The sequence below is a fragment of the Vitis riparia genome, chromosome 1, assembly GCF_004353265.1.
Source record: "Vitis riparia cultivar Riparia Gloire de Montpellier isolate 1030 chromosome 1, EGFV_Vit.rip_1.0, whole genome shotgun sequence".
NCBI lineage: Eukaryota > Viridiplantae > Streptophyta > Magnoliopsida > Vitales > Vitaceae > Vitis > Vitis riparia.
Window position 1 is genome coordinate 8,201,840 of NC_048431.1, and position 27,587 is coordinate 8,229,426.

At 37.5% G+C, this 27,587-nt stretch overlaps 1 protein-coding gene across 5 annotated transcripts; it reads left to right on the plus strand.

Annotated features, from left to right (window-relative positions):
• Nucleotides 1–1,236: 1,236 nt before the first annotated feature.
• On the plus strand, nucleotides 1,237–27,439 carry LOC117915042 (phosphatidylinositol 3-kinase, root isoform). Of its 5 annotated transcripts, none has more exons than XR_004651359.1 (19): nucleotides 1,237–1,529; nucleotides 2,245–2,341; nucleotides 3,256–3,352; nucleotides 14,051–14,209; nucleotides 14,329–14,538; nucleotides 17,554–17,735; nucleotides 20,353–20,500; nucleotides 20,780–20,875; nucleotides 21,331–21,466; nucleotides 21,573–21,694; nucleotides 22,245–22,439; nucleotides 22,587–22,757; nucleotides 22,861–22,998; nucleotides 25,443–25,597; nucleotides 25,756–25,899; nucleotides 26,084–26,231; nucleotides 26,322–26,504; nucleotides 27,183–27,243; nucleotides 27,339–27,439. XR_004651359.1 is itself a non-coding variant. In XM_034830603.1 (19 exons), the coding sequence occupies exons 2-18, from the start codon at nucleotides 1,409–1,411 to the stop codon at nucleotides 26,457–26,459; spliced, it is 2,457 nt and encodes an 818-aa protein (XP_034686494.1). In that variant the 5' UTR covers nucleotides 1,254–1,319; nucleotide 1,408; the 3' UTR covers nucleotides 26,460–26,504; nucleotides 27,339–27,439. The 5 variants fall into 5 exon arrangements, 4 of the variants coding, with proteins under 4 accessions (XP_034686486.1, XP_034686504.1, XP_034686516.1 ...); XM_034830603.1 differs by lacking the exon at nucleotides 27,183–27,243 and having other exon boundaries at nucleotides 1,254–1,319; nucleotides 1,408–1,529; XM_034830595.1 differs by lacking the exon at nucleotides 27,183–27,243.
• The last annotated feature ends 148 nt before the right edge of the window (nucleotides 27,440–27,587 follow it).

A 27,587-nucleotide genomic window follows, 5' to 3' on the forward strand; every position in this document is an offset into this window, starting at 1 on the left:
GTTTATAAAAATTATTAAAGGATCAAGAGTCTGTTTAGTACCTGTTTTTGAGAATAATTTTATGTTTTTTATAACAAAAAAATAAAATAAAAAACATATTTGACAACCAAAAATTATTTTCCGCTTTCTATTCTTAAGAACAAAAAAAACATGGTGTTTTCAAATAACATTTTTTAAATTGTTTTTTATTATTTTCACTTGTTTTTTATCTTTATTTTAAAACATAATTATACAAACATGTAGAATGACTAAAAATAAAACATTAAATATAATTTTATTTTTAAAACATATTTAAAAATATGCTATAAACATTATAAGTTTCCAAACAAATTTTTGTTTTTCAAAATAACATAAAATAGTTTTCAAAAATCACTTTCAAAAACTATTTTCTATAACTATTTAAGAAAACAATTATCAAACAAACACTAAGTTTCTTAAGATCTCAAATTTAAATTTTTTTAAAAGTAATTTTTAAGAATATAAGGTAAGGTCAAGTTTATAGTTTTTGTATAAGAGTAAATAAACTTTATATAGAAATTACTACTATTTTTTATTTTTAAAAAACAAAACATAGGAAATGTATAAAATGAAACCTAAGATATTTACTTTAATTTTTTTTTTTTTTTTGCAACTTTAATTAAGATTTAGCTATAACTTGGGTGATGTTTAATTTGACAACAATACATTATAGGGATAAAACTATATTGCTTAAGTGAAACATATGGCTAAAACTATAAAAAGAATTATCATTTTTTTATTCTACACAAATGCAACAACTATTTTTTAACCATCATTTATTGGAAAATATAAATATTTAAAAAAATTTCTAGATGGTTACCCTTTGACTTAAATAAATTAATTATATTTTAATTTATAATTAAACATAATTTAAAGAGTATGTTTGGCTATAAGAAGATGGTATAAAAAGAAAAAAAAAATTAGTAAAGAAAATCATTCTCTTCCATGTGGACGACAAGAGAAAATGAGATAGAATATAAAAATTATGAAAATATTTTATATGATATATTCCTCTAAAAAAAGAATATGAATAATCGATTAATTTAGTTTTTAAAAAATTTGAAGGAAATGGCATGGTAAAAAAAAACTACAGAGAAAAATAAGATGAAAAAAAAAAAAATCAATAAATTAATTTTATACGTTAGTTTAGTTTACTTGTTTTGAGATTAAATAAGTTAAAAAAGAGGGACCGTATCTAAAGTGGGACCTTCCCGTTTCCCAACTCAAACACGTTTCCGCCGATGATTTGTGGAGACCGGTCCGGAGCGACTGAGCGGCGCCGTTAATCGGTAGTAGAAAAAGTAAACTGGATTGTTTCTTAGCGTAAGATTCGGTTTCATTCAAATTCAAATTGGCAATTAGAAACCCTAATTATGAGCATTTCTGAAGCATGAAAGAGATGAGCGGCAACGAGTTCCGATTCTTTTTGTCATGCGACATCAATCTTCCAGTTACCTTTCGCATCGAGAGGTTGGAAGGCAATTTGCCTTCTGTCAAGTCCTCTATCTCAGGTGAGTTTTCAGTTTCAATTTCCACTTTATAATCCCTTTTGTTTGAAGCGCCCAATTCAGCATACTGTAAGTTTTCCTTTCCTGGAAACTATATCAGGGGGAAAGTAAAAGTCTCGTGATATTTTGTGTTGTTTTCTTCTTGGTCTTTTCTCACCGAGGAACGCGTTAGGGTTTTGAGGCCGGATTTTTTTTTTCTTTTCCTTTTCCCAATTTTTGATGGCTGGAGTTTTATTTTGAGTGTTTTATTCTGCAAGTTTGGGGTAAGAAAACTTAGTTCGAAACTGGTACTGGTTGATCAAATTGATTGCACTGATAAATTTCAAAACAAGAACCTATAACTAGGACTTATGAAAAATAAATGTATTCTGAAAGTGTTGTAATTTCAAATCGCAATTTATGATTTACAATTTTCTGGCGATTATGTTTTGTTGCGAAAAATTTAAATTTTTGATTGGAATTTCACTCATGCGTCTGTATGATGACCATCTAAATCTGGCATCATCCTTGTTTTGATCACCTTCTGAATCCCTATATCCCCAAGCAACGCATCTATACCCGGATACATTATTATTCTCTTTCCCTTTTTTTGGTGGCTGTGAACTGCTTGTTATATACATTTTATTTGGTGATATAAGAAAGAAGTTTTAGCTCTGTGTTTGGCTTGCCCTTTTTTTAAAAATTTTTTAACCACGCGCCTAATTCAATTATCCTGCAGAATTTGATTACACTACAGAGGAGAGAAGAGCTGAGCTATATGTTGAATGTGCACTATTCATTGATGGTGCTCCCTTCGGGCTTCCCACTAGAACAAGGTCTTGCCATATGATCTAATTGTTTGTATGAGTTTCAAGTTCTTGAAGAAGTTTTCCAACATTGCTTATTGTGTTTCTCAGCTATCTAAATGTGATCAAAACACATGCACACGCATATCATGAATCCTTGCACACGTTATTTCTTCTTTTATTTTCCCCTTTCCCTTCCTTCCAGGTGAATGAGTACAGGAAATACTAGTATGGTTCTTAGAGTGCTTAATTATGTAGACTATTAAACATTCTAAGCATATTGATTTTTCCCCAATTACCAAATGCCTTTGTTAGAAATACTTCATGTTTGATTCCATCAATGAATCTATTTTCTGCTTCCATGAGTTCTAGTCTCAATAACAATGGCTAGTTGTTACTGTTTCCTTGTGCATATAGTTAAATGCACCAAATTTGGTTTGATCCATGTGAAAGTGATGGGAGATTGCATGTGGGTTAAAGGTCATGCTCTTGAAGTATTGATGATCCTATTAGGCTATGTTTGGTTCTCAGAAAATTTGAGGGAAAATGCAAAGAGAGAAAATAGAGAGAAAAAGTAGAAGAAAATTAAAAGTGAAGGAAAATAAAAAATAGATTTAAAGTCAATAAATTAATTTTATATGTTACTTTAAACTCATTTCACTTATTTTAACTCTTTAATACAAAGATTAAATAATTTAAAAATACATAAATTTTTAACCGATTTTAATTATATTTGATTTTTTTTTTTGGTATTTTCTATCGGTCAACCAAACAGGATAAAATCATTTTTTTTTCTTTCCTTGATACTTTCTGGGAACCAAACATAACCTTAAAATTTTTTTTACCATGTTTTTGTTGAGTACTACATCTATTTATGTTTATGTGGCTTGCAAATTTTGATATATTGGCATATTTGATTTTTATTGGAATTGTTTTTTTGCCAGGTTGGAATCTACAGGGCCATCATATTGCTGGAATGAACTCATTACTTTGAGTACAAAATATCGCGACCTAACTGCTCACTCACAACTTGCATTAACAGTAAGTTGGCAGTAGCAATTTCTTATGCTTATCTTTTTGGTCCACCTTCAGGTCATCAGATTTGAGCATTTTTCTTTGGGTGAAAAACTGATAGATTTACAATGGAACCTTTTTTAAATACATCTATGGATGCCCACTCTGCAAGCATCATCATGAAGGATTCATGTAACTAAGCCCAAATGGTAAGGACAAAGGTTTAGTTGTTTCATGCACTTATGCTGTCTAGATTTTCCTTAGTTTCACTTAGTATTCCAAAGCTTCCATGCTGCTAAAAGGCTTGTCCATAATGTCATCAATCGCCATTCTAGAATCTCCTTCATGCATGTCTATGAGCCATACTCCTTGAGTAGCTTTAAGAGGACAACTATATTCAACTTTGCCACCAATTATCATTAGGTTGAGCCATCAAAGTTGAGCTTGTCTCAGGGATGAAGGTGAATGTCAAGAATGTTGAAGAAAAGAACCTTACCAATGGTCTAAGGTGCATTTTTCATTCTGGAGAGAAATGTCTTTACTAATGACAATAATCAATCATATTCTCCTAAAGACTAGGTTCCTGTTCTTAAGAATACCTTTATGCATATTTGAGGTGTTAAATAGGCATTTAGCATGTGGAATATTAGTTTTTGATTGGTATTTTATCCGTAAAATATTTATACAAATACTGTATGGTTCCGTTGAATTTCAAACCTAACTGTTCAAAACAGAAGTTAGTGTTGACATGATATGTATTATTGTTTCCTTAACAGTTCAAGATTTTGGTGTGAGTGGTAATTTGACATGGTATTAAAACTTTGGTTCCCCGAGGCCTTCAATCCTAACCACTTCGAAAGAATTTTGTTCTTTCAGTTTTTTGTCTATGTGATTGTCACTTCACATGTTGGAGGGGGCCATGTGAATTAGAGGGGGAGAGTTGTTTTGTTTTTAATCTGATATGTCCTATAAAAGAAAAAAGGTATTTAACTTGATATGCTTTTCATGTTTGAAGGGCTTTGATCTACATTTATTTTGATATACATTTAACCCATTCTTGACAATTTAAGCTTTTTAGAGTTTATACCCATTTGCCTTGTGGGTAATTTGTACAAAATTCTAGTTAAAGTTTTGGAAAATGGACTAAAGAAAGTGATTGGGAAAGTGGTACTAGAGTCTTAGAATGCGTTTGTAAAAGGAAGACAAATGCTATTTTTTTTTATTTATCAAAAAAAAAAAAAAGGAAGACAAATGCTAGATGCATTCTTTTTCATTTCTATTCTCCTTTACAACTTCCAAGGAAGCTTTGATGGATGATGTTCATGTGGTAGAGGAGAGGGTGGGTCAGTCTTGTGGAACTCGTGCTTCTTGAGACGTTTCTAAGAGTGGGAGGTGAATAGCATTGATGCATTGCTTCAAAAGCTTTGTGTTAGGAAGGAATAGTCGATAGGAAGACAAAATGATATGGATGGTTAGTAAGAGTGGGAACTCTTGGTGAGTCCTGCTCCTTTACCTTGGAGATGGAGGGAGAAGTGTCTTTCGCCTCAAAAGTAGTGTGGGCCTCTTAGGCTTCTACCAAAGTGGGTTTCTTTGTGTGGGAAATAGCTTGGGGAAAGATTCTAACCATGAACCAACTTCAAAGAAGAGATTGGTTTTTGGAAAGTTATTGTTGTATGTGTAAAAAAGTAGAAGAATCAATAGACTTTCTCCTCATCCATTGTGGGAAAGCTAGGACGCTATGGCACTTCCAGTTCTCTTTATTTGGCATTTTGTGGGTTTCCTTATTTAGTGAAAGACTTGTTAATGTGTTGGAATGGAACTTTTGTGGGCAAGAAGAGAAGATTGGCTTGGAGAATAGCTCCTCTTTGCCTATTTTGGACAATTTCGAGGGAATGTAATCAAAGAACTTTTGAAGGGGTGCAATGCAAAAACCAATCTCTTAAGGACTCCTTTATTTCTAATCTATATATGTGGTCCTGTGGGCCTCTTCAAGATGATGTTCAAGCTGGTTCCAGATCCTTGATATTTCATTGAGTGGTTGTGCACTAAGTATAAAATTAGGATTCTGATCGTTTGTTGTTTCATTTTACTTCTTAGATTTATGCTTTGTGTACTATGTGTGCGCCTTTTTTTGATTGACCTTTTTAATGTTTTATCATTGCTTATCAAAAAAACAACTTAAGCTTTTTTTTTTTTCGATCAGTAAGTAATATGTATATTCAAAAGAGGCGCTAAAGAAGTGACTCAAATAGCTACAATATAGAACAACTCACCCCCTTACAAAAGAACCCAAGCCACTATGAAAGCAGAAAAAAACCCTCTCCCTTAACGCATACACACCCATTCTATAAAATCTATTAAGGTCGAAGGACCATTTTTTATCCACAATTTGGTTTCCGACCATAGTAAATACACAAAAGAAATTTTCAGCTTTTGGATGGACAACACCCCATCCTCAAAAGCAATAGAATTCCTAGCCTTCCAAATAACCCAAAACAAGCATAACGGTCCCAAAAGCCACGCCACCTTCCTCTTCTTGTCCACAAAGGAGCCTCTCCAACCTATAAGAGTTTCCTTAACCAAAAGCAGAAAAACCCAAGAGACTCCAAAAAAAGAGAGGAGCAAAGTCCACACCTCCCTTGCTCTTTCACAATGAAGGAGGAGGTGGTCAATCGACTCCCCACACTATTGGCAAAGAAAACACCTATTTGCCAAAACCCAACCCCTCTTTTGCAAACGGTCCAAAGTTAAAACTCTACCCCATGAAGCCTCCCACGCAAAGAAGCTTATCTTGGGCTGAGCACGGGACATCCAGATAATTTTTGAAGGGAACGAAGTAGAGGACACGGGCTGCACTACCCTATACAAGGATTTCATCGAAAAAACCCCATCCTTTGATTCCACCCATCTCACCTTGTCCTCCTCATCCACCCTTACCATCTTTTCTTCCAAGCAACAAAGAAACCTTCCCACTTCTTCCATTTCCCAATCATTAAACGGCCTATTGAAAGTAGGAGTCCAACTTCCCCTCCTTTCCCCCTTGGCTGTCCAAACTTTATTTACCCAAGCCTCTTTTGACGTTGCTAGGGCAAATAAAGAAGGGAAAGCCTCGCTTAAAGGGCTGGTACCACACCACTTATCTTTCCAATACTTCACATTCTTTCCCTTCCCCACCTCATAGCCAAGAAAAGGGGTTACAGGTTGTCCCACCTTATTTATCGCTTTCCATAAGCCAACTCCATATGCTTCCCTAATCTCACAAGATGTCCATCCTCCTTTTTCCTCCCTGTACTTCCTTCTAATTGCCTGATTCCAAAGGGCCTTTTTTTCGTTTGCAAAACGCCATGCCCATTTGCCCAGGAGAGCATTATTGAACAAACCAAGGCTCTTAACCCCCAAACCTCCTATACTTTTGTCTTTACACACAATCGGCCACCTTACTAAGTGAGGTTTTTGCTCAAGAGCGCCACCTTCCCACAAAAAATCCCTTTGTATCTTTTCCAATCTCATTCTAACTGCCCTTGGTAATTGGAAGATGGACATGAAATAGATCGGTAGGTCGGACAGAGTGTTCCGAATTAAGGTAATCCTTCTTCCTTTTGAAATGTACTGTCGCTTCCACATAGCTAATCTCTTTCTGAATCTTTCCTCTTTTTGAATACTTCTTACCATTTTTCACCTGTATCCCTGGTCCTTGTGGAATTATGAACAAGATCCTAACTGGAAAAATTGGTTTTTTATCATTGGCTTGAACCAAAAAGATTTTTCTTCATCTTGTCCATCTGTTTGTTAAGAGTATTGGGAACTAGAAAATAACTTCAACTGTGATGAATCACTTGGTTAATTGATTTGTCCTCAATAGGAGGAAGTATTCTTTCACATATAGCTACTTGTACTGGGAATTTGATATTTGTGCTCACCTTGTCTATAAAGGTGCTCTTAGAAAGTTTTCCATGCAAACATAGATGCCTTGGTTTTTGAGAAATTACTGTAGTGTGAGGATAACCTTCTCTTTTTCCAGTTTCTAAACATGGTTAGTTTTTTACTTTTCATCATTATGTATGATGAAGTTATGTTCTAATTTTCTTTTTTTAAATCCTAAGTTGGTGCTTATTGTTAACCTATAATTGAGAAATTGGCCATGGTGCAAGCATGGAGGAATATGTCACCTCATTATGATGATCAAAAGGAAGTTTGGTAGTTTACACTGCTCTTGCAAGCATTGAAATTATGGATTGCTCCTTTTTGATGAACTAGCTTTTCCTTTTCATGTTGCTGGTATCTAATTAAGTTCACAAGTAAGCAAAGATTTGAAACTGCTAAGAAGTAGTTGTTTTCATAAAGGCATAGTGAACGTATAGTTGTGAAAGAAAGTCAGCAAATTTGAATGGAGTAACCACCAATATGTTACTCTATGAATCACTTCTAATTGAACTGAGAGATGGGGAAAAGAGGAGGGAATTGCTAGTTTGCAGTGGACTCCAAGTCTTTTGAAATATCTGTGGATGTGTTTGGGAAGAAACTAAAGGGGATTATTGTGGAAAAAAGTAGAGGTTTCACCTCGTGGATAAGGTTTGGAAGGTCTAGTTTGTGTTGGCTGTTGGAGGGAGTGGAGGCAAACTGTAGGGGGGAGTTTGGGCAGAGATTCGTCAAAAGCTAGGAAGATGGAGGAAGGGGTACAAATTGGAATGTCGAGCAAATGAGGCTGGCAGATTCTTATTGTGTTCAGTGATTGACTCGGATGCAAAGAGACATTGTTTAGTGATCCTAGAAGGAAAAGGTTTCTTGGAAGGATGGGCTTTGTTGGCTGAAAAACTTTGTTCACTCGGAATATCGACATGTGATGAGCCTAGGGAAGTTTCTGCATCTTCTAAGCCTGAGAGCAGAGATGGGGATTCGAAGGGGAAGAAAGAAAAATCCTACATTGATGCGGTGAATACTAGAGGAGTTTCAAGAGTGAGAAGGCTAGGGGAAGCAGCATGGCTACAGCTTGGAGAAGAAGATGTGTCAAGAGGAAGGGAGCTGTTGGACCTATGCCTTGTTGGGAGATGGGGAGAAACTTTGGTTTCAGTTCCACACCTGTGTGATCTGGAAAGATGGGGAAAAAGTCATTGGAAACTCAAAGGAGGAGTCAAGTTCGCGAGAATGGGGGGCCCCTTTATTTTGATCGAGTTTGAGAATAAAACAGAGGCAGACAAAGTGTTATTAAGAGGTATCCGATGTTTTAAGGATTTGGTTCTGCACTTGGAAAGGTGGGACCCAAAAGCGGGTTGTTCTCAAAGTTGTGAGCATCTTAAGGAGGTTTGGGTGAGAGTGATGGGATTACCATTGCATCTTTGGAACTGGGAAGTTTTTAAGAAAATTGGAAACTGCTATGGGGGCTTCGTTGCAGTGGATGAAAGCACTGTTGCTCTAAAGGAGCTCCAATGGGCCAGATTGCTAGTGAAGTCGGAGGGGACGGAATGGCCAAGCTCCCTGCAAGTGATAATCGGCAATACTTGTTTTGCTTTGCAACTGTGGTGGGAGGTGCTGCCAAGGGTGTCCGAAGTGCTTCCGGCGATCAGAAATGGGTCGGGGAAGGAACAAGTGGCTAGGGAAGAAGAAGGGGGGACGTCATGCGCTGGCAAAGTGGGGAAGTAGATGCAGCCAAACGAACAGCCTGCAAAAGGGGCTGTGCTGTCTGAAGATGGTGAAAATCTTTGTAGGACAGACATGGAGGCTCCTCTTTCTGATTTGATGTCGACAAGAGGGGCAGATACAGACAAGACCAAGAGATGGCAGCAGTCTGATCGGGGGATTAATTCAAAAGCTGGGCCTGCAGCTAAAGCTAAGGGAATTTTGGGTTGGGACGTGGAGCTGGAAGTGGAGAGGAGGCCCATTGTGGAGGGCCTGTTTGGAAGCAAAGAAGTTGGTGGGCCATCTCACTTAAGCCTAACAGCTTTCAGGCTGGAGACAAATCTCCAGAGGAGGCCCATTAAGGAGGGCCATTCAAGATCAATGGAGGATGGTGGGTTGCCCCAATCAGGCCCATTACCAAAAACGCACTTAAAGAGCTGCGTGGAAGTGGGCTGACCCACTTTGGAATCTCATAAAGGCCCAGCTGTGGGACGACCCACTGTCGAAGACCCTCTTGAGGCTAGGACTTGTGGGGGATGCCGAGAGGAGATCTGGGGGAGTCCAGACGGGGCTGTTTTTGGACTCCAGCAGGCTTTGTCTCCTCTAACGCCAAAGACTAGAATGCTCACCGACGAAGCTTTGATGGAGGAGGTGTCCAGGTACATAGGTTCTCCTTCTCGACCTCTTTTCTCGCTGGGGAAGCGGGTTCTCTCTTCTTCTTTTTCTCTTTCTGGGCTGGATGGGTTTTTTGACGCCACAAAGAGAGGTTACAATCGGGGTTGTGGATCGGAAATAGCTGGGGGATTAGAGTTGGGTCCTCTTAGAATGATATTGGCGGATGGTAGGGAAGCGGAGGTCTCCGGGGTGTCGGGTTTGGAAAATGAGAGGACCGAGGAGGGGACAGAGGTTGTTTTGGACAGGGCTCCTCAAGAGATGATGGAGGAAGGGGACGAAGGGGGTGGGTTGAGTTGGCAGTCGAGTTGTTTGGCTAAGTTTAGCCGATGCCTCGGAATGCCGACGGAGGGCTTTGAAGGGGAGATCTTGATTTTGCTCAGAAGAATGAAAGAAAGGAAAATTCGGAAGGGGAAGAAGGGGAAGCTGGAAGGTAGGAAAAAGAAAAAATTGAAATCTTCAAAGTTCAAAAGGGAGTTGAGAAAGCTGGAATGGACTGTGAATTATCTTGGAGGAGGAGAAGGGAGGGCAACTGCTCTAAGTTTAAATGAAGATACGTCTTCTTTCTTGGAATGTTAGAGGGGCTAATAATTGTGATAAGAGGAAGGTGATCAAGGCCTTGATTAAGAAGAACAGAGTGGACCTGGTTTGCTTGCAGGAAACAAAAATCTAGGAGATGTCAATGGGCCTAATTAGGAGCTTGGGAGTGAGAAGATTCTTAAATTGGGGAATTGTGGATTCAAGGGGCTTAGCGGGTGGTATAGTGGTGTTTTGGGATAATAGGGTGATGGATTTGAAAGAGTTAGAAAAGGGAGAACATTCAATTTCCTGCCATTTTAAAAACTGTGAGGATGGCTTTATGTGGACTTTTTCAGGTGTTTATGGTCCAACCATGAGGAAAGACAGGAAATGTTTGTGGAATGAGTTGGGGGCCATCTACGGTTTTTGGAATGGGCCGTGGTGTGTTGCTAGTGACTTTAATGCCATCTTAAGCCCTGAAGAGCGCAGTAGAGGAGGGAGCTTGAACTCAGACATGAGAAGATTCTCAGATGTAATAGAAGATTTATAGCTAAAGGACTTGCCCCTGATAGGGGGCCTTTTTACTTGGAGTGGAGGGGTGAATAACCAGTCTTTCTCAAGGATAGATCGGTTTTTGGTCAATGAGGGGTGGGATTACCATTTTAGTGGTTCAAGGCAATGTATCCTCCTGAGACCAGTGTCTGAACACTTCACAATTATGTTAGAAGGAGAGGGGTTGAGAAGAGGACCATCTCCCTTCAGATTCGAGAATATGTGGCTCAAAGTGGAGGGGTTTAAGGAGCTGTTGAAGGCTTGGTGGGAGTGGGACAATTATACTGGTTCTGCAAGCTTCATTTTTGGCCGAAAAACTAAAGGTTGTAAAGTCTAAACTGAAGGAGTGGAACAGAGATGTCTTTGGGAGGGTGGAATATAGGAAGAATTTGGCTTTGGATCAGCTACAGTTTTGGGATGCAAAGGAGAAGACTATCAGACTGTCCTTGGAAGAGATGGATGCTAGAAGAGAAGCGAGGGAAGAATACAAAAAATGGGTTTTATTAGAAGAGATGAATTGGAGACAAAAATCTATGGAAGTGTGACTGAAAGAGGGGGACAGAAATACGGGATTTTTCCACAGGATGGCAAACGCTCACAGAAGAAGAAACAATGTGGACCAAATTAGGATTAATGGTGTTTGGTATTCGGAGGAGAATGGGATTAGTGAAGGAATAGTGAATGCCTTTAGATCTTTGTTGTCCAATCCAGGGAACTGGCGCCCTCCTTTATCCGGGCTACAGTGCGAAACGTTGCAGAATATGGATGTTGATTCTTTGGAGGCGTAGTTCACAGAAGAGGAGGTGCATGGTGCGCTATTGGGTTGTAGTGGGGATAAAGCCCCGGGGCCTGATGGCTTCACTATGGATTTCTAGCAGTTTGCTTGGGACTTTGTGAAGGAGGATGTGATGAGTTTCTTCAGGGAGTTCCATGATCACAACAAATTTGTTAAAAGTCTAAACACTACTTTTCTGGTCTTAATCCCAAAAAAAGTGGGGGCTGAAGATTTGAGGGATTTTAGGCCCATAAGCTTAGTGGGAAGCCTGTACAAGTGGTTGGCAAAGGTCTTAGCCAACAGACTTAAAAAGGTGGTTGGAAAGGTGGTTTCTAAGGCTCAAGGGGCCTTTGTGGAGGGTAGACAAATTCTAGATGCAGTGCTAATAGCGAATGAAGCCATCGACTCGATTCTGAAGAATAATGAGAATGGTTTTATGTGCAAACTTGACATAGAGAAGGCATATGACAATGTGGACTGATCTTTCCTTCTCACAGTTATGCAGAAAATGGGCTTTGGGGAGAAATGGATAGGGTGGATTAAGTGGTGCATATCCACTGCAAGTTTCTCTGTGTTGATTAATGGAACGTCTAAGGGTTTTTTCCAAAGCTCAAGGGGATTGAGGCAAGGTGACCCTCTATCGCCTTATCTTTTTGTGATAGCCATGGAGGTTTTTAGCTCATTTCTTAAAAGGATTGTGGATGGAGGTTTTATGTCGGGTTGTAAAGTGAAGGGAAGGAACGGAGAAGGGGTTCAGATTTCACACTTGCTGTTTGCTGATGACACCTTGGTGTTTTGCCAAGCTTCCCAAGACCAGCTGACCTACCTAAGCTGGTTGCTTATGTGGTTTGAGGCCGTATCAGGTTTGAGAATTAACTTGGAGAAGAGTGAAATCATTCCAATAGGGAGGGTAGAGAATATCGATGATCTTGCCTTGGACTTTGGTTGTAGAGTGGGTAGTCTCCCGTCCACTTATCTGGGCCTCCCCTTAGGTGCTCCGTTTAAGACAGTATCAGTGTGGGATGGGGTGGAAGAGCGGTTCCGCAAAAGATTGGCCATGCGGAAGAGACAATACTTATCAAAGGGGGGGAGAGCAACTCTAATTCGAAGCACTTTGTCGAATCTTCCTATTTACTTTATGTCCTTGTTGAAGTTACGAAGTTCAGTTAGACGAAGACTAGAGCAAATCGAAAGGGACTTCCTTTGGGATGGTGGCAACTTGGAACGAAAACCACACTTAGTAAGATGGAAGGTGGTGTGCTTAAGTAAAAAGAAAGGGGGATTGGGGGTCAAATGTCTTTCCATTCTCAATAAGGCTCTCCTTTCCAAATGGAATTGGCAATTCGCAAATGAGAGAGATGCTTTGTGGAATCAAGTGATTAGAAGAAAGTATGGGGAAGATAGAGGGGGTTGGAGCTCTCAGGAAGTGAGAGAGGCACACGGTGTGGGGCTTTGGAAAGGAATAAGGATGGATTGGGAGTTGGTGGGTGCTCGAATCTCTTTTAGAGTTGGCAATGGGAGGAGGGTGAGCTTTTGGAGCGATAGATGGTGTGGGGATTCCCCCTTGTGTGAGTCTTTTCCTTCCCTCTTTGCCTTGTTTGCTAAAAAGGAAGCTTGGGTGGCGGAAAGATTTTTGGAGCATCTTCACGGGAAGAGAGTGCTTGGAGATGTAGAGGATATGGTGGTTTGGACCGAAACAAAGAGCGGAAAATTTTCTGCAAAGTCTCTTTACTTTGCTCTCGAAGCGGACTGCCCTGTTTTGTTTCCTTCTAGTTGTATTTGGAATGGGTGGGTACAACCCAAAATCAGTTTCTTTGCGTGGGAGGCAGCATGGGGTAAAGCTTTAACCCTAGACCTTGTTAAAAAAAGAGGATGGTCTTTGGCAAATAGATGCTTTATGTGTCTTGAGAAAGAGGAGACAATAGATCATTTGCTTCTTCATTGTTCAAAAACAAGGGCCTTATGGGAGCTACTCTTTACCTTGTTTGGGGTGTCTTGGGTGTTGCCCTCCTCAATTAGAGAGACTCTCCTTAGTTGGCATGGTTCTTTTGTGGGCAAAAAGCACAAGAAGGTGTGGAGAGCTGCTCCTCTGCATATATTTTTGATGGTGTGGAAGACGAGAAATAAACTGGCATTTAAGGATGACGAGCTGTCAATCCAAAGATTGAAATATTCCTTTCTTTTCTCTCTTTGGTTTGAGGCTAAATTGTTTATAGTTGATTGTCCTATAACCATAGTTAATTTTATTGATTGGTTGGGATCCTATTAAGGTTGTTTTTGGGCTAGGTGACTTTTTGGGCCTCTTTATTGTGCTTAGTTTTTTGGTGGTGGGTGTTTAGGTTTGTATACCTTTCATAGTTCTGTTTACATTGAGTCGCTTTTCTGGCGCCTCTTTTTAATGACTTATCTTTACCTATAAAAAAAAAAAATGTCACCTCATTATGTAAATGAATGAAGTTCTATTGGTTGCATTTTTTTCTTTTTTGATAAGACTATTGGTTGCATTTTTTTGTAATCAGATTCTTTGTCATACTGGTTAAATTCCCTAGGACCTGTGCTTTTATTTATTGCTGATCTTGATGGAAATTTAGGTTTGGGATGTTTCATGTGGGAAAGATGAGGGATTGATTGGTGGGGCTACCATTCTTCTCTTTAGCAGCAAAAAGCAACTCAAAACAGGGAAGCAGAAGCTTAGGCTTTGGCCTGGAAAAGAAGCAGATGGATCATTTCCAACAGCTACTCCTGGAAAGGTTTCTGGTTATTATTGTATCAGTGTTTATGGATCTGATATTTCAAGGATTATGCCCTTGTATTATTTTGAAATGGTTGGATTTCTCTCATCTGCTCATTACTGACTAACTTCCTATAGGTCCCTAGGCATGAGCGTGGAGAATTGGAGCGTCTAGAAAAGCTTGTGAACAAGTATGAAAGGGGACAGATTCAGCGTGTTGATTGGCTGGATCGCCTCACATTCAAAGCCATGGAGAAAATCAAGGAACGAGAAAGCTGTAAAAGTGGAAGTTCTCATTTATATCTGGTGGTTGATTTCTGCAGTTTCGAACATCGAGTTGTTTTTCAGGTAGATCCATCTGCAGGCACCAAATTTCTTTGTTTGTTGCTTATTTATAGTTGATTTCGGCAGTTTTGAACACCAAGTTGTTTCGAGTGGATTCATCTACAAGTGCCAAATTTATTTGGTTCTTGTTTATTTACTCCCTCCCTCTCCCTCTCTCTCTCTTATATATCTAGAGAGAGAGGGAGAGAGAGAGCAGTGTTAATGGTTGTGTTGGGTTTGTGTTTGTGAAGCTCATTTAATAAATAGGTTCAATTGGATTATATACAGATTAACATGGCTAATTCATTAAACATGATTTTAACTTGTTAAATTCGTTAACATGATACAATCCATTTAACCTCTTTAAGATTTTCAATTTATAAATTATTATTTTTAAAATGCTTTTTAGTTGTTTTTAAGCTTTAGCTTTTAATTTTTTTCTAAATCTTAATTATTTAAATTTTTATTTTGATATATTTGTAAGATAGAAGATCAATTTAATTTTCATAATTATATGATATTTACAATTTGATACTTTTTAAAATTTTGCATATATAAAATTAATAAATTTAAATGGATTAAAAAGTTATAAACGAGGTAAGTTATAAACACATCATTTTGACACGATTAAATAAATGGGCTGACCAATCAAACTTGAACAATATCTATTTATTAAACAAGTTACACAAATTGACATGATTATGACAAACACATTTATGTTCAACCTAAACTTATTAAGATTTGTGTCATTTTCAAATTTGTCACCCTTAACTATTTTTATGTAATTTTATGAAATATAAAAGTTTGAAAAATCTTGCAAAGTTTACACCATAGGCCATAGCAAGCTAATCCATAGGCCTTCTAAGCCAATTGCCTTCGCCTTCTCTCTATCTCTCTTTAGAGGGTGCATTGCAAGGTTGGAGGGCTTAGAAGACTTATGGGTTAGGATCCTCAAGCACAAGGTGAAAACTTTCAAGTATTTGTACAATTTTTATATTTTTATGAACTTATACAAAAATAACGAGAGAGAGAGAAAGAGAGAGAGAGAGATTCCTTTGCTACTTATTGACGCTAGGTTGATGAAAGAAGAATGAAAACTCAGCTCTTACCTTTTGAAGATGCCTCCATTTAGTCCTTAATGCCATTGAGTCCCAAATTGCCTTATAATTAGAAAAGTACCCTAGTGAGAAGCCCATTTTGGCACTTTAATATCTCTCATGACTTGGAAAAGAAAAAAGGAGCGCCTTAGTGAGACACTAAAGGAAGTGGAAAGTAGAGCCCTCAAAACCAACCCGTGGTGCATCCAAAGTGGAGCTAACTTGAATGATCTTGCTCTACACCTTTGTTGATGATGTGAGACCACATACACTCCCAAAAGCCTTAGCTAATGGGGGCTAGACGTAGGCCCACATGTAAGGCCAACCAACATTGGTAATCAACCAATGTGGGATATTGGACTTCCTTCCTTCATCCCATGTCAAACACCCCTACTCAATTGTTGAAGCCCGTGTCAATGAGCATAGGGTGAGCCAAGCCAAAACTTGCTTTGATATCAAATGATGCGGGACCATATACTCCCAAAAGCTTAAGCTAATGGGAGATAGAGGTAACGTTACTGGTAAGGTTCAACCAATGTTGGTAATCAGTTGATGTGGGACATTAGACTTTCATCTATCTTGCGTCATTTGATCATTTGCTTTTTCTCTCACTCACTGTTTTTTATATAGTTTTATAAAAAGATAAAAGTTCTGAAAGGAAATTGGAAGCTTTACACCTTATGACTCAAGAGCCTAACCTATGAGCCTTCTCAGCCACTTGTTCTGTAGGGCTCACCTTGCTCAAGAGATAAAACAAAACAAAAAGGGGAAAAACAAAAGAAAGAAGGAATTATTTTGCAACCTCTTTAGAATCTATCGTTGAAGCCAGTGTGATAAAGGAAGTCTGAAAAACTTAGCTCCTACTTTTTGAAGATACTCTCTTTCAGGTAGTCATCCTTTCTTAATCCTTACTGTCCTTAATGTCCTTAATGTCATTGAGTCCCAACTGCTTAGACTTATAAGCGTGCCCTAGTGAGGGGCCCATTTTGGTATTTGGACATCTTCATGACTTGGAAAGGGAAAGAGGCCCACTAGGTCGAAGGTGGAGTCCCAAGACCGATCCTTATTTATCCAATATAGAATTAACTGGAATGATCTTGCTCTGCACTGTAACCTTCTCTCCATACACATGCTCTACCCCCACAACAACAAATTCACTCACGAATTTGTCTCTAGCCCTGGCACTGCCTTGAAGCATTGAATGTTGCATACAAGATATCTCAATTGATTGGTGTCTGCCCCACAATGGGAAAAGGTTGTCATCTGCATATAACTAATGTGAAATGGGTCTCCTCGTCTGTTGTCCTTAATTCACCATTTTCACCTGCCTGCACGACCTTATCTCCCTGTTTGCTCAGTGTCCCGCATTAAAAGTGAAATGGTGAAAAAGGGTCCCTTTGTCAGGGAGACCTTTTTTGCTTGTGAAGAAGCCAGTTAGAACCCTGCTCCTAAGAACTGATGATCTGACTGATGAAATATGTGGATGGATCCATCTCCCCTACTTGTAGCCAAACCACACACAATTCGACAATTACAGAATAAAATCCCAGTTCTCATAATTGCCCTCTTTATTTATATTGGGCTTACATAGTCTCACTCCTCCCTGTTTGTTAGTTTTGATTCCTAGGATGAATTTGATATCAACACTGCATTTACAGCCTGCAGTGTTACTGTGCAGACTACTGGTAGGCAAAACTCTATTTATCAAAGGATGGTCTATATTCCTAGCAAGTCGTTGAATAGCATTCTAGCCTGATTCAGTAGGTTACTGGGTGCTTGGTGGCAGATGTTGTATTGGTTCAAAAGCTGAACTTTCTTTGGGCAATATCCAAATTTAATTTTTGTTTTGATGCTTATGCATACTGTTGCAGCAATTGGTTTTGTTTTTGGTATACTGATCCAAATGTTGTATGTGTTTGACTTCTAGTTGTTTGTGATGTAGGAGTCGGGAGCGAACTTTTTCTTGCCATCCCCTCCTATAGCTTCTACAAATGAACTTGTTATTGTGTGGGATCCAGAAGTGGGGAAAATGAATCCCTCCGAGCACAAGCAACTAAAGCTAGCAAGGAGTTTAGCTCGTGGTATCATTGACAGAGATCTCAAACCAAGCAATAATGAAAGAAAGTAAGAATAAATAGGATGCTTTTAAATTTTAGTTGATAAAATTTTATATCTATTTTTCTTTCCGTCTTTTTTCACATTTTCTATCTATCTTTTGTTGAGTGTCTCAGTCAAATATGACAAAAGAGTTGAATTTAGGGATGACAATAGATCTAGTATCTTGGGGACTGCCCCTAATAGGACAGGTTTGGTTTCGGCATAATCAAGGCAGGGTGGGTTCGGTTTCTTTTTTAAAATTTGGGTCAGTTTCAGGTTGGTTTTAAGTTTTATAATGTCCCACCCCACTTTATCATGATTATGTATAAAATGAGAGTACAACTAAATTCATATTTTGTTTTCTTTTATTTTTGAACTTTTTTTCCCTCTTTGAGCATATGTAAAGAGAAAAACGCAGGTGGACTTTGAAAATAAAAATTAAATATAAAGTATAATGCAATACTTAATTTATTTATTTGTTAACCATTTTTGTTCTAATATAATGGCCAGCTTGCAACTGGACAGGGGCTAGTGGCTCCATCTTGGGCTTGGACTATGGATGGGGGATTGTTTAGATTATAGGGTTAGGGTTGGGATAGGGGTGACTGCCAGACCCATCCTGAACCCTCCTTGTTGATATTCCTTGTGGGTTTGTATAAGTAACACATTTTGTTTTGGGGAATGGGAACCCAGTAGGGACTCGATGGGAGATGAAAGCCTCCCGGATGTCTTTCATGAAATTTGTCTCCTTCAGAAAGTTTTTGGATTGCCAATGTAAGAGTATGAGAAAAAAATCGTGTCCTTGCTGAGAAGGTTGGAAGCTAGAAAGGGCTGTAGGGTAGCAGCCTTGAGTATAAAGAGGAAGCCTTCCTCTATGTTCCATTTTGATAGGGAGCTATGCAAATTGGAGTGCTCGATTAATTATAGCAAATCAAGCAGAAAAGAGATGAGAAAGAAGAGTGGGTGGGATATGGTTTGCGAGTGATCATGAAATTTGAGGTTTTTGGACGGCTGTTAATTGGTTTAGAGGCTGGGTGTTTGCCTCTCCTCAGAAATAGAAAGGATAGAGAAGAGGAGAGGGGCCAAAATTGTATCTCTTGGTCTCAAGGTAAGGGATTTAGAGAAGTGGGTTTGTTTTGTAATTTCTAAGGGGGCTGAAGATAGTTGTTTTAGGGAGTGGCAAGGGTGGGTGGAATTGGCAGCAATGGGTAGATGAAGTTTAAATTTTTATCCAAGGATTCAATAGGATTGCAATAATTGGATTTGGTTTGTAAGCATGAAAGGCCGTCTGGGGTCTTTATGTCTTTCTAGGCCTGTATCATGTTGTGGTTTGTTGTTGTCTCTCTCTTCCTTTTGTTTGCCTTCGGACACTATTTGTATACTCCATGTGTGCTTTGTGCGCCTTTTCCAAGTGCTTTTAATATATTTGCGTATTTTATCTAACGAAAAATAAAATAAATGATGACTGTTTTGGAGAGAAAATCGTTTAGGCTTCTTCCTATCATGGAAAAACAAACGTGATTTGTCAAAATTATTATTGTTTTATATAATTTCAATAATTGAGGGAAACAATTTAATTGCATGTCTTTATATACATCTTTTCTTCTATTTTCTTAACTGGGTTGATAAGTGGGTTGTTTGTATGTTAATCATTTTCACCCTTTCAAAATGGATCTTTCCTGATTGTAAGAGGGTGAGACATGGCCCAAATTTACTCAAATTAAATGCGTTTGCTTTGTCTCTTGGTTCAAGTGACCTAAATCTAACCCTATTTTAAAGGAAATTTATTTTTTAAATATTTTTTGAGATTCCTTTTTAATAGTTTAAATAATATTTTGATAAAAATGAGTTAATGAGTTGGAGGACTTGGTCTAGGACTCTAGGGTGGATCATCTTGGATAGGAATTAGCATATTTTTTTCTCAGAGAAACAGGGTTTAGGCATAATAGTCTTATTTGAAATTCAGATTCAGAGGCAAGAAACAAAGTTTCATCCCCTTAGGTTAACCTAATGCACACAAATCTTTCAATGGGAATACAACTGAGTACCAAGTACTGATTCTGAATCTGGGCTTGACCTGGCTATCCCTAATTGTAATAGATTGAAGGGTGTGCAAAATATACAAGGTTTAAGAAGAATCCATATGATGGATAAAATTCAGGTTCTGAGGAATTTCATCTGTTAGGGTATATTTCTGAATTCATCTAAATGCGTGATTAGGAATTCTCTATGATATGTTGCAATCACAAGGGTTTTATCTTAAAAACACCCTTATTGTGGTTAAATTCAAGGATATCGGTCGCATGGATTCTAGCAAAAAGAATGCTACCTAGAAGGAAAACAACGTAAGGATCCTGCTTCCAAACGCATATAGCTTAGTATTCAAATTATACAGTTGGACCCACTGCAACACGAAATTATTCTTATGACTGGATTTAGTAATGTTTTCTATAAGACTTGATAAATCCAGGACTTTTCTTTTAATTTTCCTTTTAATAATCTTATTATGCGATAGCCAATTGATTTTATTGTTCAGCTATTTCTAAAAATTTTCTGCCTCATTGCCATCCTATTGGGTTTGTTGATTGAATTTCATGAGTGGGAGATAATATATATATATTTGGGTGCACTCTTTGGTTTTAAGGTCCATACAACGGATATTGAAATACCCCCCAACAAGGATTTTGAGTGGAGATGAGAAGCAGCTTTTGTGGAAATTCCGTTTCTCATTGATGTCTGAGAAGAGGGCTCTCACGAAGTTTCTCCGCTGTGTTGAATGGAGTGATCTTCAGGTTAGCACATCTTCTCTTCTGCAATATGCATACTGCATATTGAGCAAGACATGACTACAAACTGTAAAATCTTGGATTATCCTGTAATTTGTAAATGAATGTAATTTGTATAATTCATAAAAATTTGAAGTACATATGTATTAGTTAGAAATATTTCTTTGTGCTATTTTGTTTTTTTTTTTTGTTTGAGTTGGATTCTTTGTCGTTTAATATTCCTTTTATTGCTACTGAAATTATGCATTATCAATTCTGAAGATTCTCTTGCTGACTTACATGCAGGAAGCAAAGCAGGCATTAGAACTGATGGGCAAGTGGGAAATGATAGATGTGTGCGATGCATTGGAGCTTCTGTCTCCCGTTTTTGAAAGTGAAGAGGTGGGTACTGTTCTTGTTTGTGTTTACATTTGATGTAAATATGTAAACTGCAGTATGAACTGAGGAGTCCAGTTAGGAGAGGCATGCGTGATCTGCAGGAAAGGCTAGTCTTAGTGTGCATGGTTTTTAAAGTCATGGACTTGAGAACTTTTTGACTTGGAAGCTTGTTGGACTTAATAATAGAACTATAAGCATCCTTGGGCTGCTATTTTTGTGGCCCTTTTTAATATATTTTTCTTTTTATCTATAAAAAAAAATAGAACTATAAACCACTCTGAGATTGATTCATGTGCCTTTTGACATGAGAAATGTTTTGGAGGTTGTTGATCTTCACTAGCATTGGAGATTGTTTGCAATTTATCCTTATACTAGTTGTATTTGATCTTTAATTTGTGTTGTTATGTTCCACACATCATTCTGAATGAATAAAACTTTATTTTAACTCCCTTCAACAGGTTCGTGCATATGCTGTCAGTGTTCTTGAAAGAGCTGATGATGAAGAGCTTCAATGTTACTTACTTCAACTGGTTCAGGCTCTTCGTTTCGAGCGCTCTGATAAATCTCGCCTTTGCCATTTCCTTGTGCAACGATGTATGCCTACTGCACTCTACGTGAATAATTTTTCAAGTGGTATAATTTACTCTATTCTGCATCCAGTTTGTTGGTATCATCTTAATGCACCCTTTAAATTTTATAGCATTGAGCAATATCGAGTTGGCTAGCTTTCTCCGATGGTATGTTACCGTGGAACTTAATGATCCTGCATATGCAAAGCGTTTTTACTGTACCTATGAGATCCTTGAAGACAATATGATGAAGGTGTGAGTTCCTCATTTTTCACTTGTTTGCCATAGCAATGTCTATTTGTGTTATATTTTCAAGCTCCCAGTGTAAATAATAGATGCCCCTTCTCTATTTTAGTGATAATGCAGAACTTTGGGAAATCCTACCATTGTTCGGATTTAATTACTATGTTCTAACAATATAAAATGTGTTTGTCCTTTATGTATCCTAAAGGCAGCTATTTTCAAAGCAATTCTGGAAGGTAATCAAATTGTGGAATATGAATGCAAATTCCTTAGGAATAAGTTTGTTGTAGTAAAAAAACATCTATGTTACACCAAACGTGTAGAAGAAATATAGTTGCCAGTGTTCTGATGATATGTGGAAACAGCAGAGGGAAATTTGTCTTATATGGTTATAGGCATGGCTGCCTGGTTCATTAACATCTGTGGGTGAAGCAAATGACAGGGAAATTGTGCCATTAATCATGCATGATTATGTGTAAATTAAGGGTTTCATGGGTAGGTGGTATATTTGATTGATTACTGTTTCCGGCAGTTCGATACTAACATCCACTTTGTAACAGTTGGGAGCTGGTGCAAATGGAGATGAAGACGGACTTAAGTTATGGCAGAGTTTGGTGCGTCAGACAGAACTGACAGCTCAGTTGTGTTTAATAATGAGAGATGTAAGAACTGTGCGTGGTGGAACCCAGAAGAAAATTGAAAAGCTTAGACAGCTTCTTTCTGGCCTTCTTAGTGAGCTTACCTATTTTGAAGAGGTATTTGTTTGATTCAAAGTTGACTATTGATCTTGTCATCTGCTAACTTTCTGAGCTTTGTCTGACATTTATTTTGTTGCATCGGATATAGCTTTCAGATTGTAAATATTTATAATTTGAGATGTGTTTGATTTGTTACACTTTCAGCCAATACGATCACCAGTTGCACCAGGTGTGCTTATCACTGGTATCGTGCCTTCAGAATCATCAATATTCAAGAGTGCTCTTCATCCTTTACGCCTGACTTTCCGAACAGCAAGTGGTGGAAGTTGCAAGATCATATTTAAGAAGGGGGATGATATTCGACAAGACCAATTGGTAAATGCTAAGCATTAATCTCACATGCAAACTCCAGATTGGACTAACGGAATATTTTTTTAGAGAGGATGTAAACTGGCTGTATATTGATATGTTCTTTTAGGTTGTTCAAATGGTATCTCTCATGGATCGATTGCTTAAATTGGAGAATCTTGATCTACACTTAACTCCATACAGAGTACTAGCAACTGGACAGGATGAAGGCATGCTGGAATTCATACCATCCAGCTCTTTGGCGCAGGTAGATATCCTCTGTAAGAAGCTTCTTTGATGAGAGAAGTGTGTTTAACGTTTATAATGGGCATTTACTTGGTTTCTATTGATAACTGAGTTGCAAAGCATCGGCTTTATCTCTAAAACAACATTAGAAGTTAAAGCAACAAGAAGCTTTTCTGGGAAAAACTTTTTTTAATTTTTGGAGAGAACTTCTTCAATGGTGACATGAAATTCTAGTTTCTTTTGGTAAATATCTTAATTTCTTGGCTAATTTTCACTCAAAAATTTTAGATTTGGTTGAAAATTTTCACCAGTCTTGGAGCTTTCTTTTCTGTTTTTCTTTCCCTTTTTCCCCCCCTGATATTCAGCTTTAGTTGCCAAATTCCCAAATCTCCATAGATTTCTAACATGTTAGAATATGTAGAAATGACATCAAAGCATTTTGGTACACAAACTTCAATGTTTCTTCCCTCTAGTTAAGACACCTTTTTTTTCCTCTAATGTTTTATTTGATAAGAATCATAATATCTTTTGGAAGAGAAAAAAAAGTCCCAATTCAATTCTCTTTAGGCCCAACTCTAATTGATTAATTTAATTAATCTATCCCTTTTATTAGCCCTGCAAATATGCAACATCAATCCAGATAAATTAGTAAATATTCAGTTAACACAAAAACACCAGATATATGTGGAAAATCACTTACATTGATTGCTGGAATCTTTGTAGATGCAAAAACCATGGGTCTATCAACTGCAGCAAAAGTCCATTAATAATGAAAGAAACATACATATTTTTACTTGGATATAACACTACTACCCCACTAGACTTATACCAACTAGCATCTATATGTCTTCTTCATATCCACAATGTAGTAGACTATCATGCTTCTTAATGGATCACCTCAGAACTGTATTGAGGATTGGGATCTCGGATCCTTGACCTCTGTCTTTCCTCTTGGAAAGAAGTGTCAATCTTTTCCAGTCAAAAGCTTAATTTTGAGGGTTTAGGATCAATGGTGAAGTAATCACAAAATATTTGTTGTCTTGGTGTGTGTGCCCCTTTCTAGGGTTATAAAAAAGATACACACACACACACACACACACACAAGAACAAAACCCTAGGTAGAATAGAATAGGAAGTTTAAAATATCTTTTCCTTGTTCTCTTTCACAAACTTCATACTTTCATTTGCTTCACTTGAGTCTTCAATCTTACTCTTGGAGCCAATAATTCTTAGTGTTAGTGAATTTGTTTTGAACCAGTGATCTTTGGAATAAAATTGTCATTCTAAACTAATACATTAACAATTGGCTTTGTTTTTGACTAGATGATCCACTTAACAATTAGCCAATCTATTGATCCAATTGGGGGAGACAACCCAAAAGGATTAGCCAGGTAACTGATTTCTCTTTAAATATGAATGGACCTCCAATGAACAGTCCCTCATATGCGAGTGTGCATACAAAAAGAGGAAAAGAGAAACCTCTTTTTATCAGTTACAATCTTGATCTACTATGTTAGAGGAGGATAACTTCCTTCACTTGCATTTCTTTTACCCAAACAAGGGAGAGTCATTGTCATCAATTGGTATAGAGAGGGCAAAAACAAACTGTCATAATCACTAGATATAGTACAATACCTTGTGGGTCAGGTTGCCAATGTTACTGTTATGTGCATTGCACACATCAACATGAGAAACTTTAAAAGGTAATATGGTATTTCAAGGGTATGTCTCTCAGGATATCCAGAAGAAGAGTTACACTAAATTTCAGATGATGAAGTCTAAGCCATTATTTCTCCCACTTACTCCCTTGAAAGATTTGCTTGGAAAACTTTTTATCTAGTAAATGAAATTTTCTATCATTTGTGTTCTGTCTTTTGAAAACAGACAAATTATTATGTGTTCTATTCATTAGTTTTAAGGGTGTGTGTGTGTGTTCTAATGAAAGTGATTTGATCTAAGAGGGTGACAGTATATTAATTAATTTTTTAGTGTGCATGTCCACATGTGTATGCTTTTTGTTGATTCATTGTTTGTTTACAATATTCTTATATCCATACTGTAATGTTAATGGTTACCTTCCTAGAACAGTAAGTTAATGCCTCATGATGGGAAAAAGTGTTTGTAATATTTTGTCAAATGAGAAAGTACACAATCTCAAATCTTAGGCAAATGCGACTTCTGAATTTAGTCACTTGGACAACCACCTAGGCATTTAGGCGACCTGCTAGGCTCATTGCCAAAGGTGTTTTGATGACACTGTTTGAATCCTTTTGCTAATGACAATATGAAATATCTATAACCTACTTTCAGTATTTTTGTTCACTCTTTCTCATGCTATTTAGTTTTTTGGATTATACATGCAGCCGAATTTTATCTTCTGAGACACCTATCTACTTCTTGTGGTTAATATATATGTTTCTAGATGCTCTCAGAACACTTAATAAACTCGTTTCGTTTCGTATCCAGATTCTCTCTGAACATCGTAGTATTATAAGCTATCTGCAGAAGTTTCATCCGGATGAGCATGGGCCTTTTGGAATCACAGCCACCTGTCTTGAAACATTTATAAAAAGCTGTGCTGGCTACTCAGTTATTACATATATTCTGGGCATTGGAGACAGGTGACTATTGAATTTGACAATGTACATCAAGACTATCTACATATTACTGTACCTACTTAAATTAGCTAGTGTTTTTTAATTTTCTGTTGATTCCTGGGGTAGATCTGAATATGTCAAACTGAAGTATATTTCTGAATACAAATCTTCTTGGCTTGTAGGCACCTAGACAACCTTCTCCTTAGGGATGATGGGCGTCTGTTCCATGTTGATTTTGGATTTATTTTAGGCCGAGATCCTAAGCCGTTTCCACCACCAATGAAGCTTTGCAAAGAAATGGTTGAGGCTATGGGTGGAGCAGAAAGGTATCATTACTATGGGAGAAAATAACCTTTTTTGAGCCTTTGGTCTTTTGTTTTATGTCACCTTTGCTGGATGAGATTCCATTAGATGTTAACATACCACTGCATGATTTTGGGAACCTTATTTTGTGGCAATGCAATATTACCATGCCAAATGCAAATGGTTCATTACACTTTTCTTCTGCAGCCCATACTATACCAGGTTCAAATCCTATTGTTGTGAAGCATACAATATCCTCCGCAAATCTAGTAACCTCATTTTGAATCTGTTCCATCTGATGGCGGGTTCCAATATTCCTGACATAGCTTCTGATCCTGAGAAAGGCATTCTTAAGGTGACCTCCTTCTTCTATCGTACGTTCTCTGTCCACAAGTATAAAATTGTTTTCTGTTTCTTGTTATGACTTTGGCTGCTTTGCTTGTAGCTTCAAGAGAAGTTTAAGTTGGACTTGGACGATGAGGCCTGCATTCACTTTTTCCAGGATCTTATCAATGAGAGTGTGAGTGCATTGTTTCCTCAAATGGTTGAAACAATTCATCGGTGGGCTCAATACTGGCGCTGATCCCACAAGTTTGTTGGTGTCAGTTACACCTTTGTAAATAGCCAGGTAATTTCTAATTTCTGTTGCTTAGGCATGTTGGCACGTGTTGCAAAAACTGGTTGATGAAGTTAAACTCAGTAGTTTTTTGTTGAAATTTTTTAAATTAGATCGGATTTTGTATTATTTATTTATTGTTGGTTGGGGTTGGGGGTTCAGCTAAAGTTCAATCAAGTCTGAGACACACTTGGCCTGATTTAACAGATTCTCGAAGCCCCTGTACTCTATTTTAGTTCCTGATAAGACGGTTTTGGACAACAGTATTGAAAAACTTGCAACACTATCTTCTTAGAAATTGTATGGAGCTTTATGGGAGTACCCTTCATTCTGTCTCTTTATTATGCAGTGTGTTCTAATGAGAATGATGATCTTTCAAATTGCTTCTTTGATACACTTTGTAATGTGCATTGTAGTTTTTGGTAAAATTATAAGCATTTATGCGTTGAGCCTATTCCAAGAAACCATTTGAAAACCTAACACTTTCTTCTCTTGTGCTGTCATTATATTGGTTGATACAATGGTCCGACTCATGTTGGGGGTCTATGTTGGAACCAACCAACATGGATGGTTATTGCACTTCAATGTTGGATCTCATTTTCTCAGTTTGCCTTTTCATCTGATTTCTGTATTATTATATTACTGTTATTATTATTTTGTTTTTAATGGATGCTTGCGGATGCAATCTAGTGGTAGGTCATACTACAACCTCAATGCCTTCAAATGCAAGACAAAAGCACTGATGATGCAGGTCTATTGCATGATTGGCCCCAACAAAGAAGATTTATGCTTTTCTTTTTGTGCTGTTAATTTAATATCTGAAAATCTGTTGTCTTTTTTGTTCAGAATTCAGAGCATGGAAGGAACTTGAATGAGCTGTTGTGTAACTGTATATAAATTTATTTAATCTCCTTTTATGTAGACTTAAGCTCGATAGTTATTTTCCAGAGATACTGTTACATATATATATATATATATATATATATATATATATATATATCTTGTTATTTGTATATTTTATTGCCAATTTGGCTTTGATCAATTTGAAATATTTGGGGCGCTTCTATCCTTCTTGCTGGGTCCTTTTTGCTACTT

What these genes read in the sequence shown, in the direction of transcription:
- LOC117915042 (XM_034830595.1), top strand. Translation starts at nt 1,409, where the DNA reads ATGAAAGAGATGAGCGGCAACGAGTTCCGATTCTTTTTGTCATGCGAC. An exon ending in CCGTTTTTGAAAGTGAAGAG is followed by an intron (nt 20,876 to 21,330) that starts GTGGGTACTGTT and finishes TCCCTTCAACAG; the next exon opens with GTTCGTGCATATGCTGTCAG. An exon ending in AGCTTACCTATTTTGAAGAG is followed by an intron (nt 22,440 to 22,586) that starts GTATTTGTTTGA and finishes TTACACTTTCAG; the next exon opens with CCAATACGATCACCAGTTGC.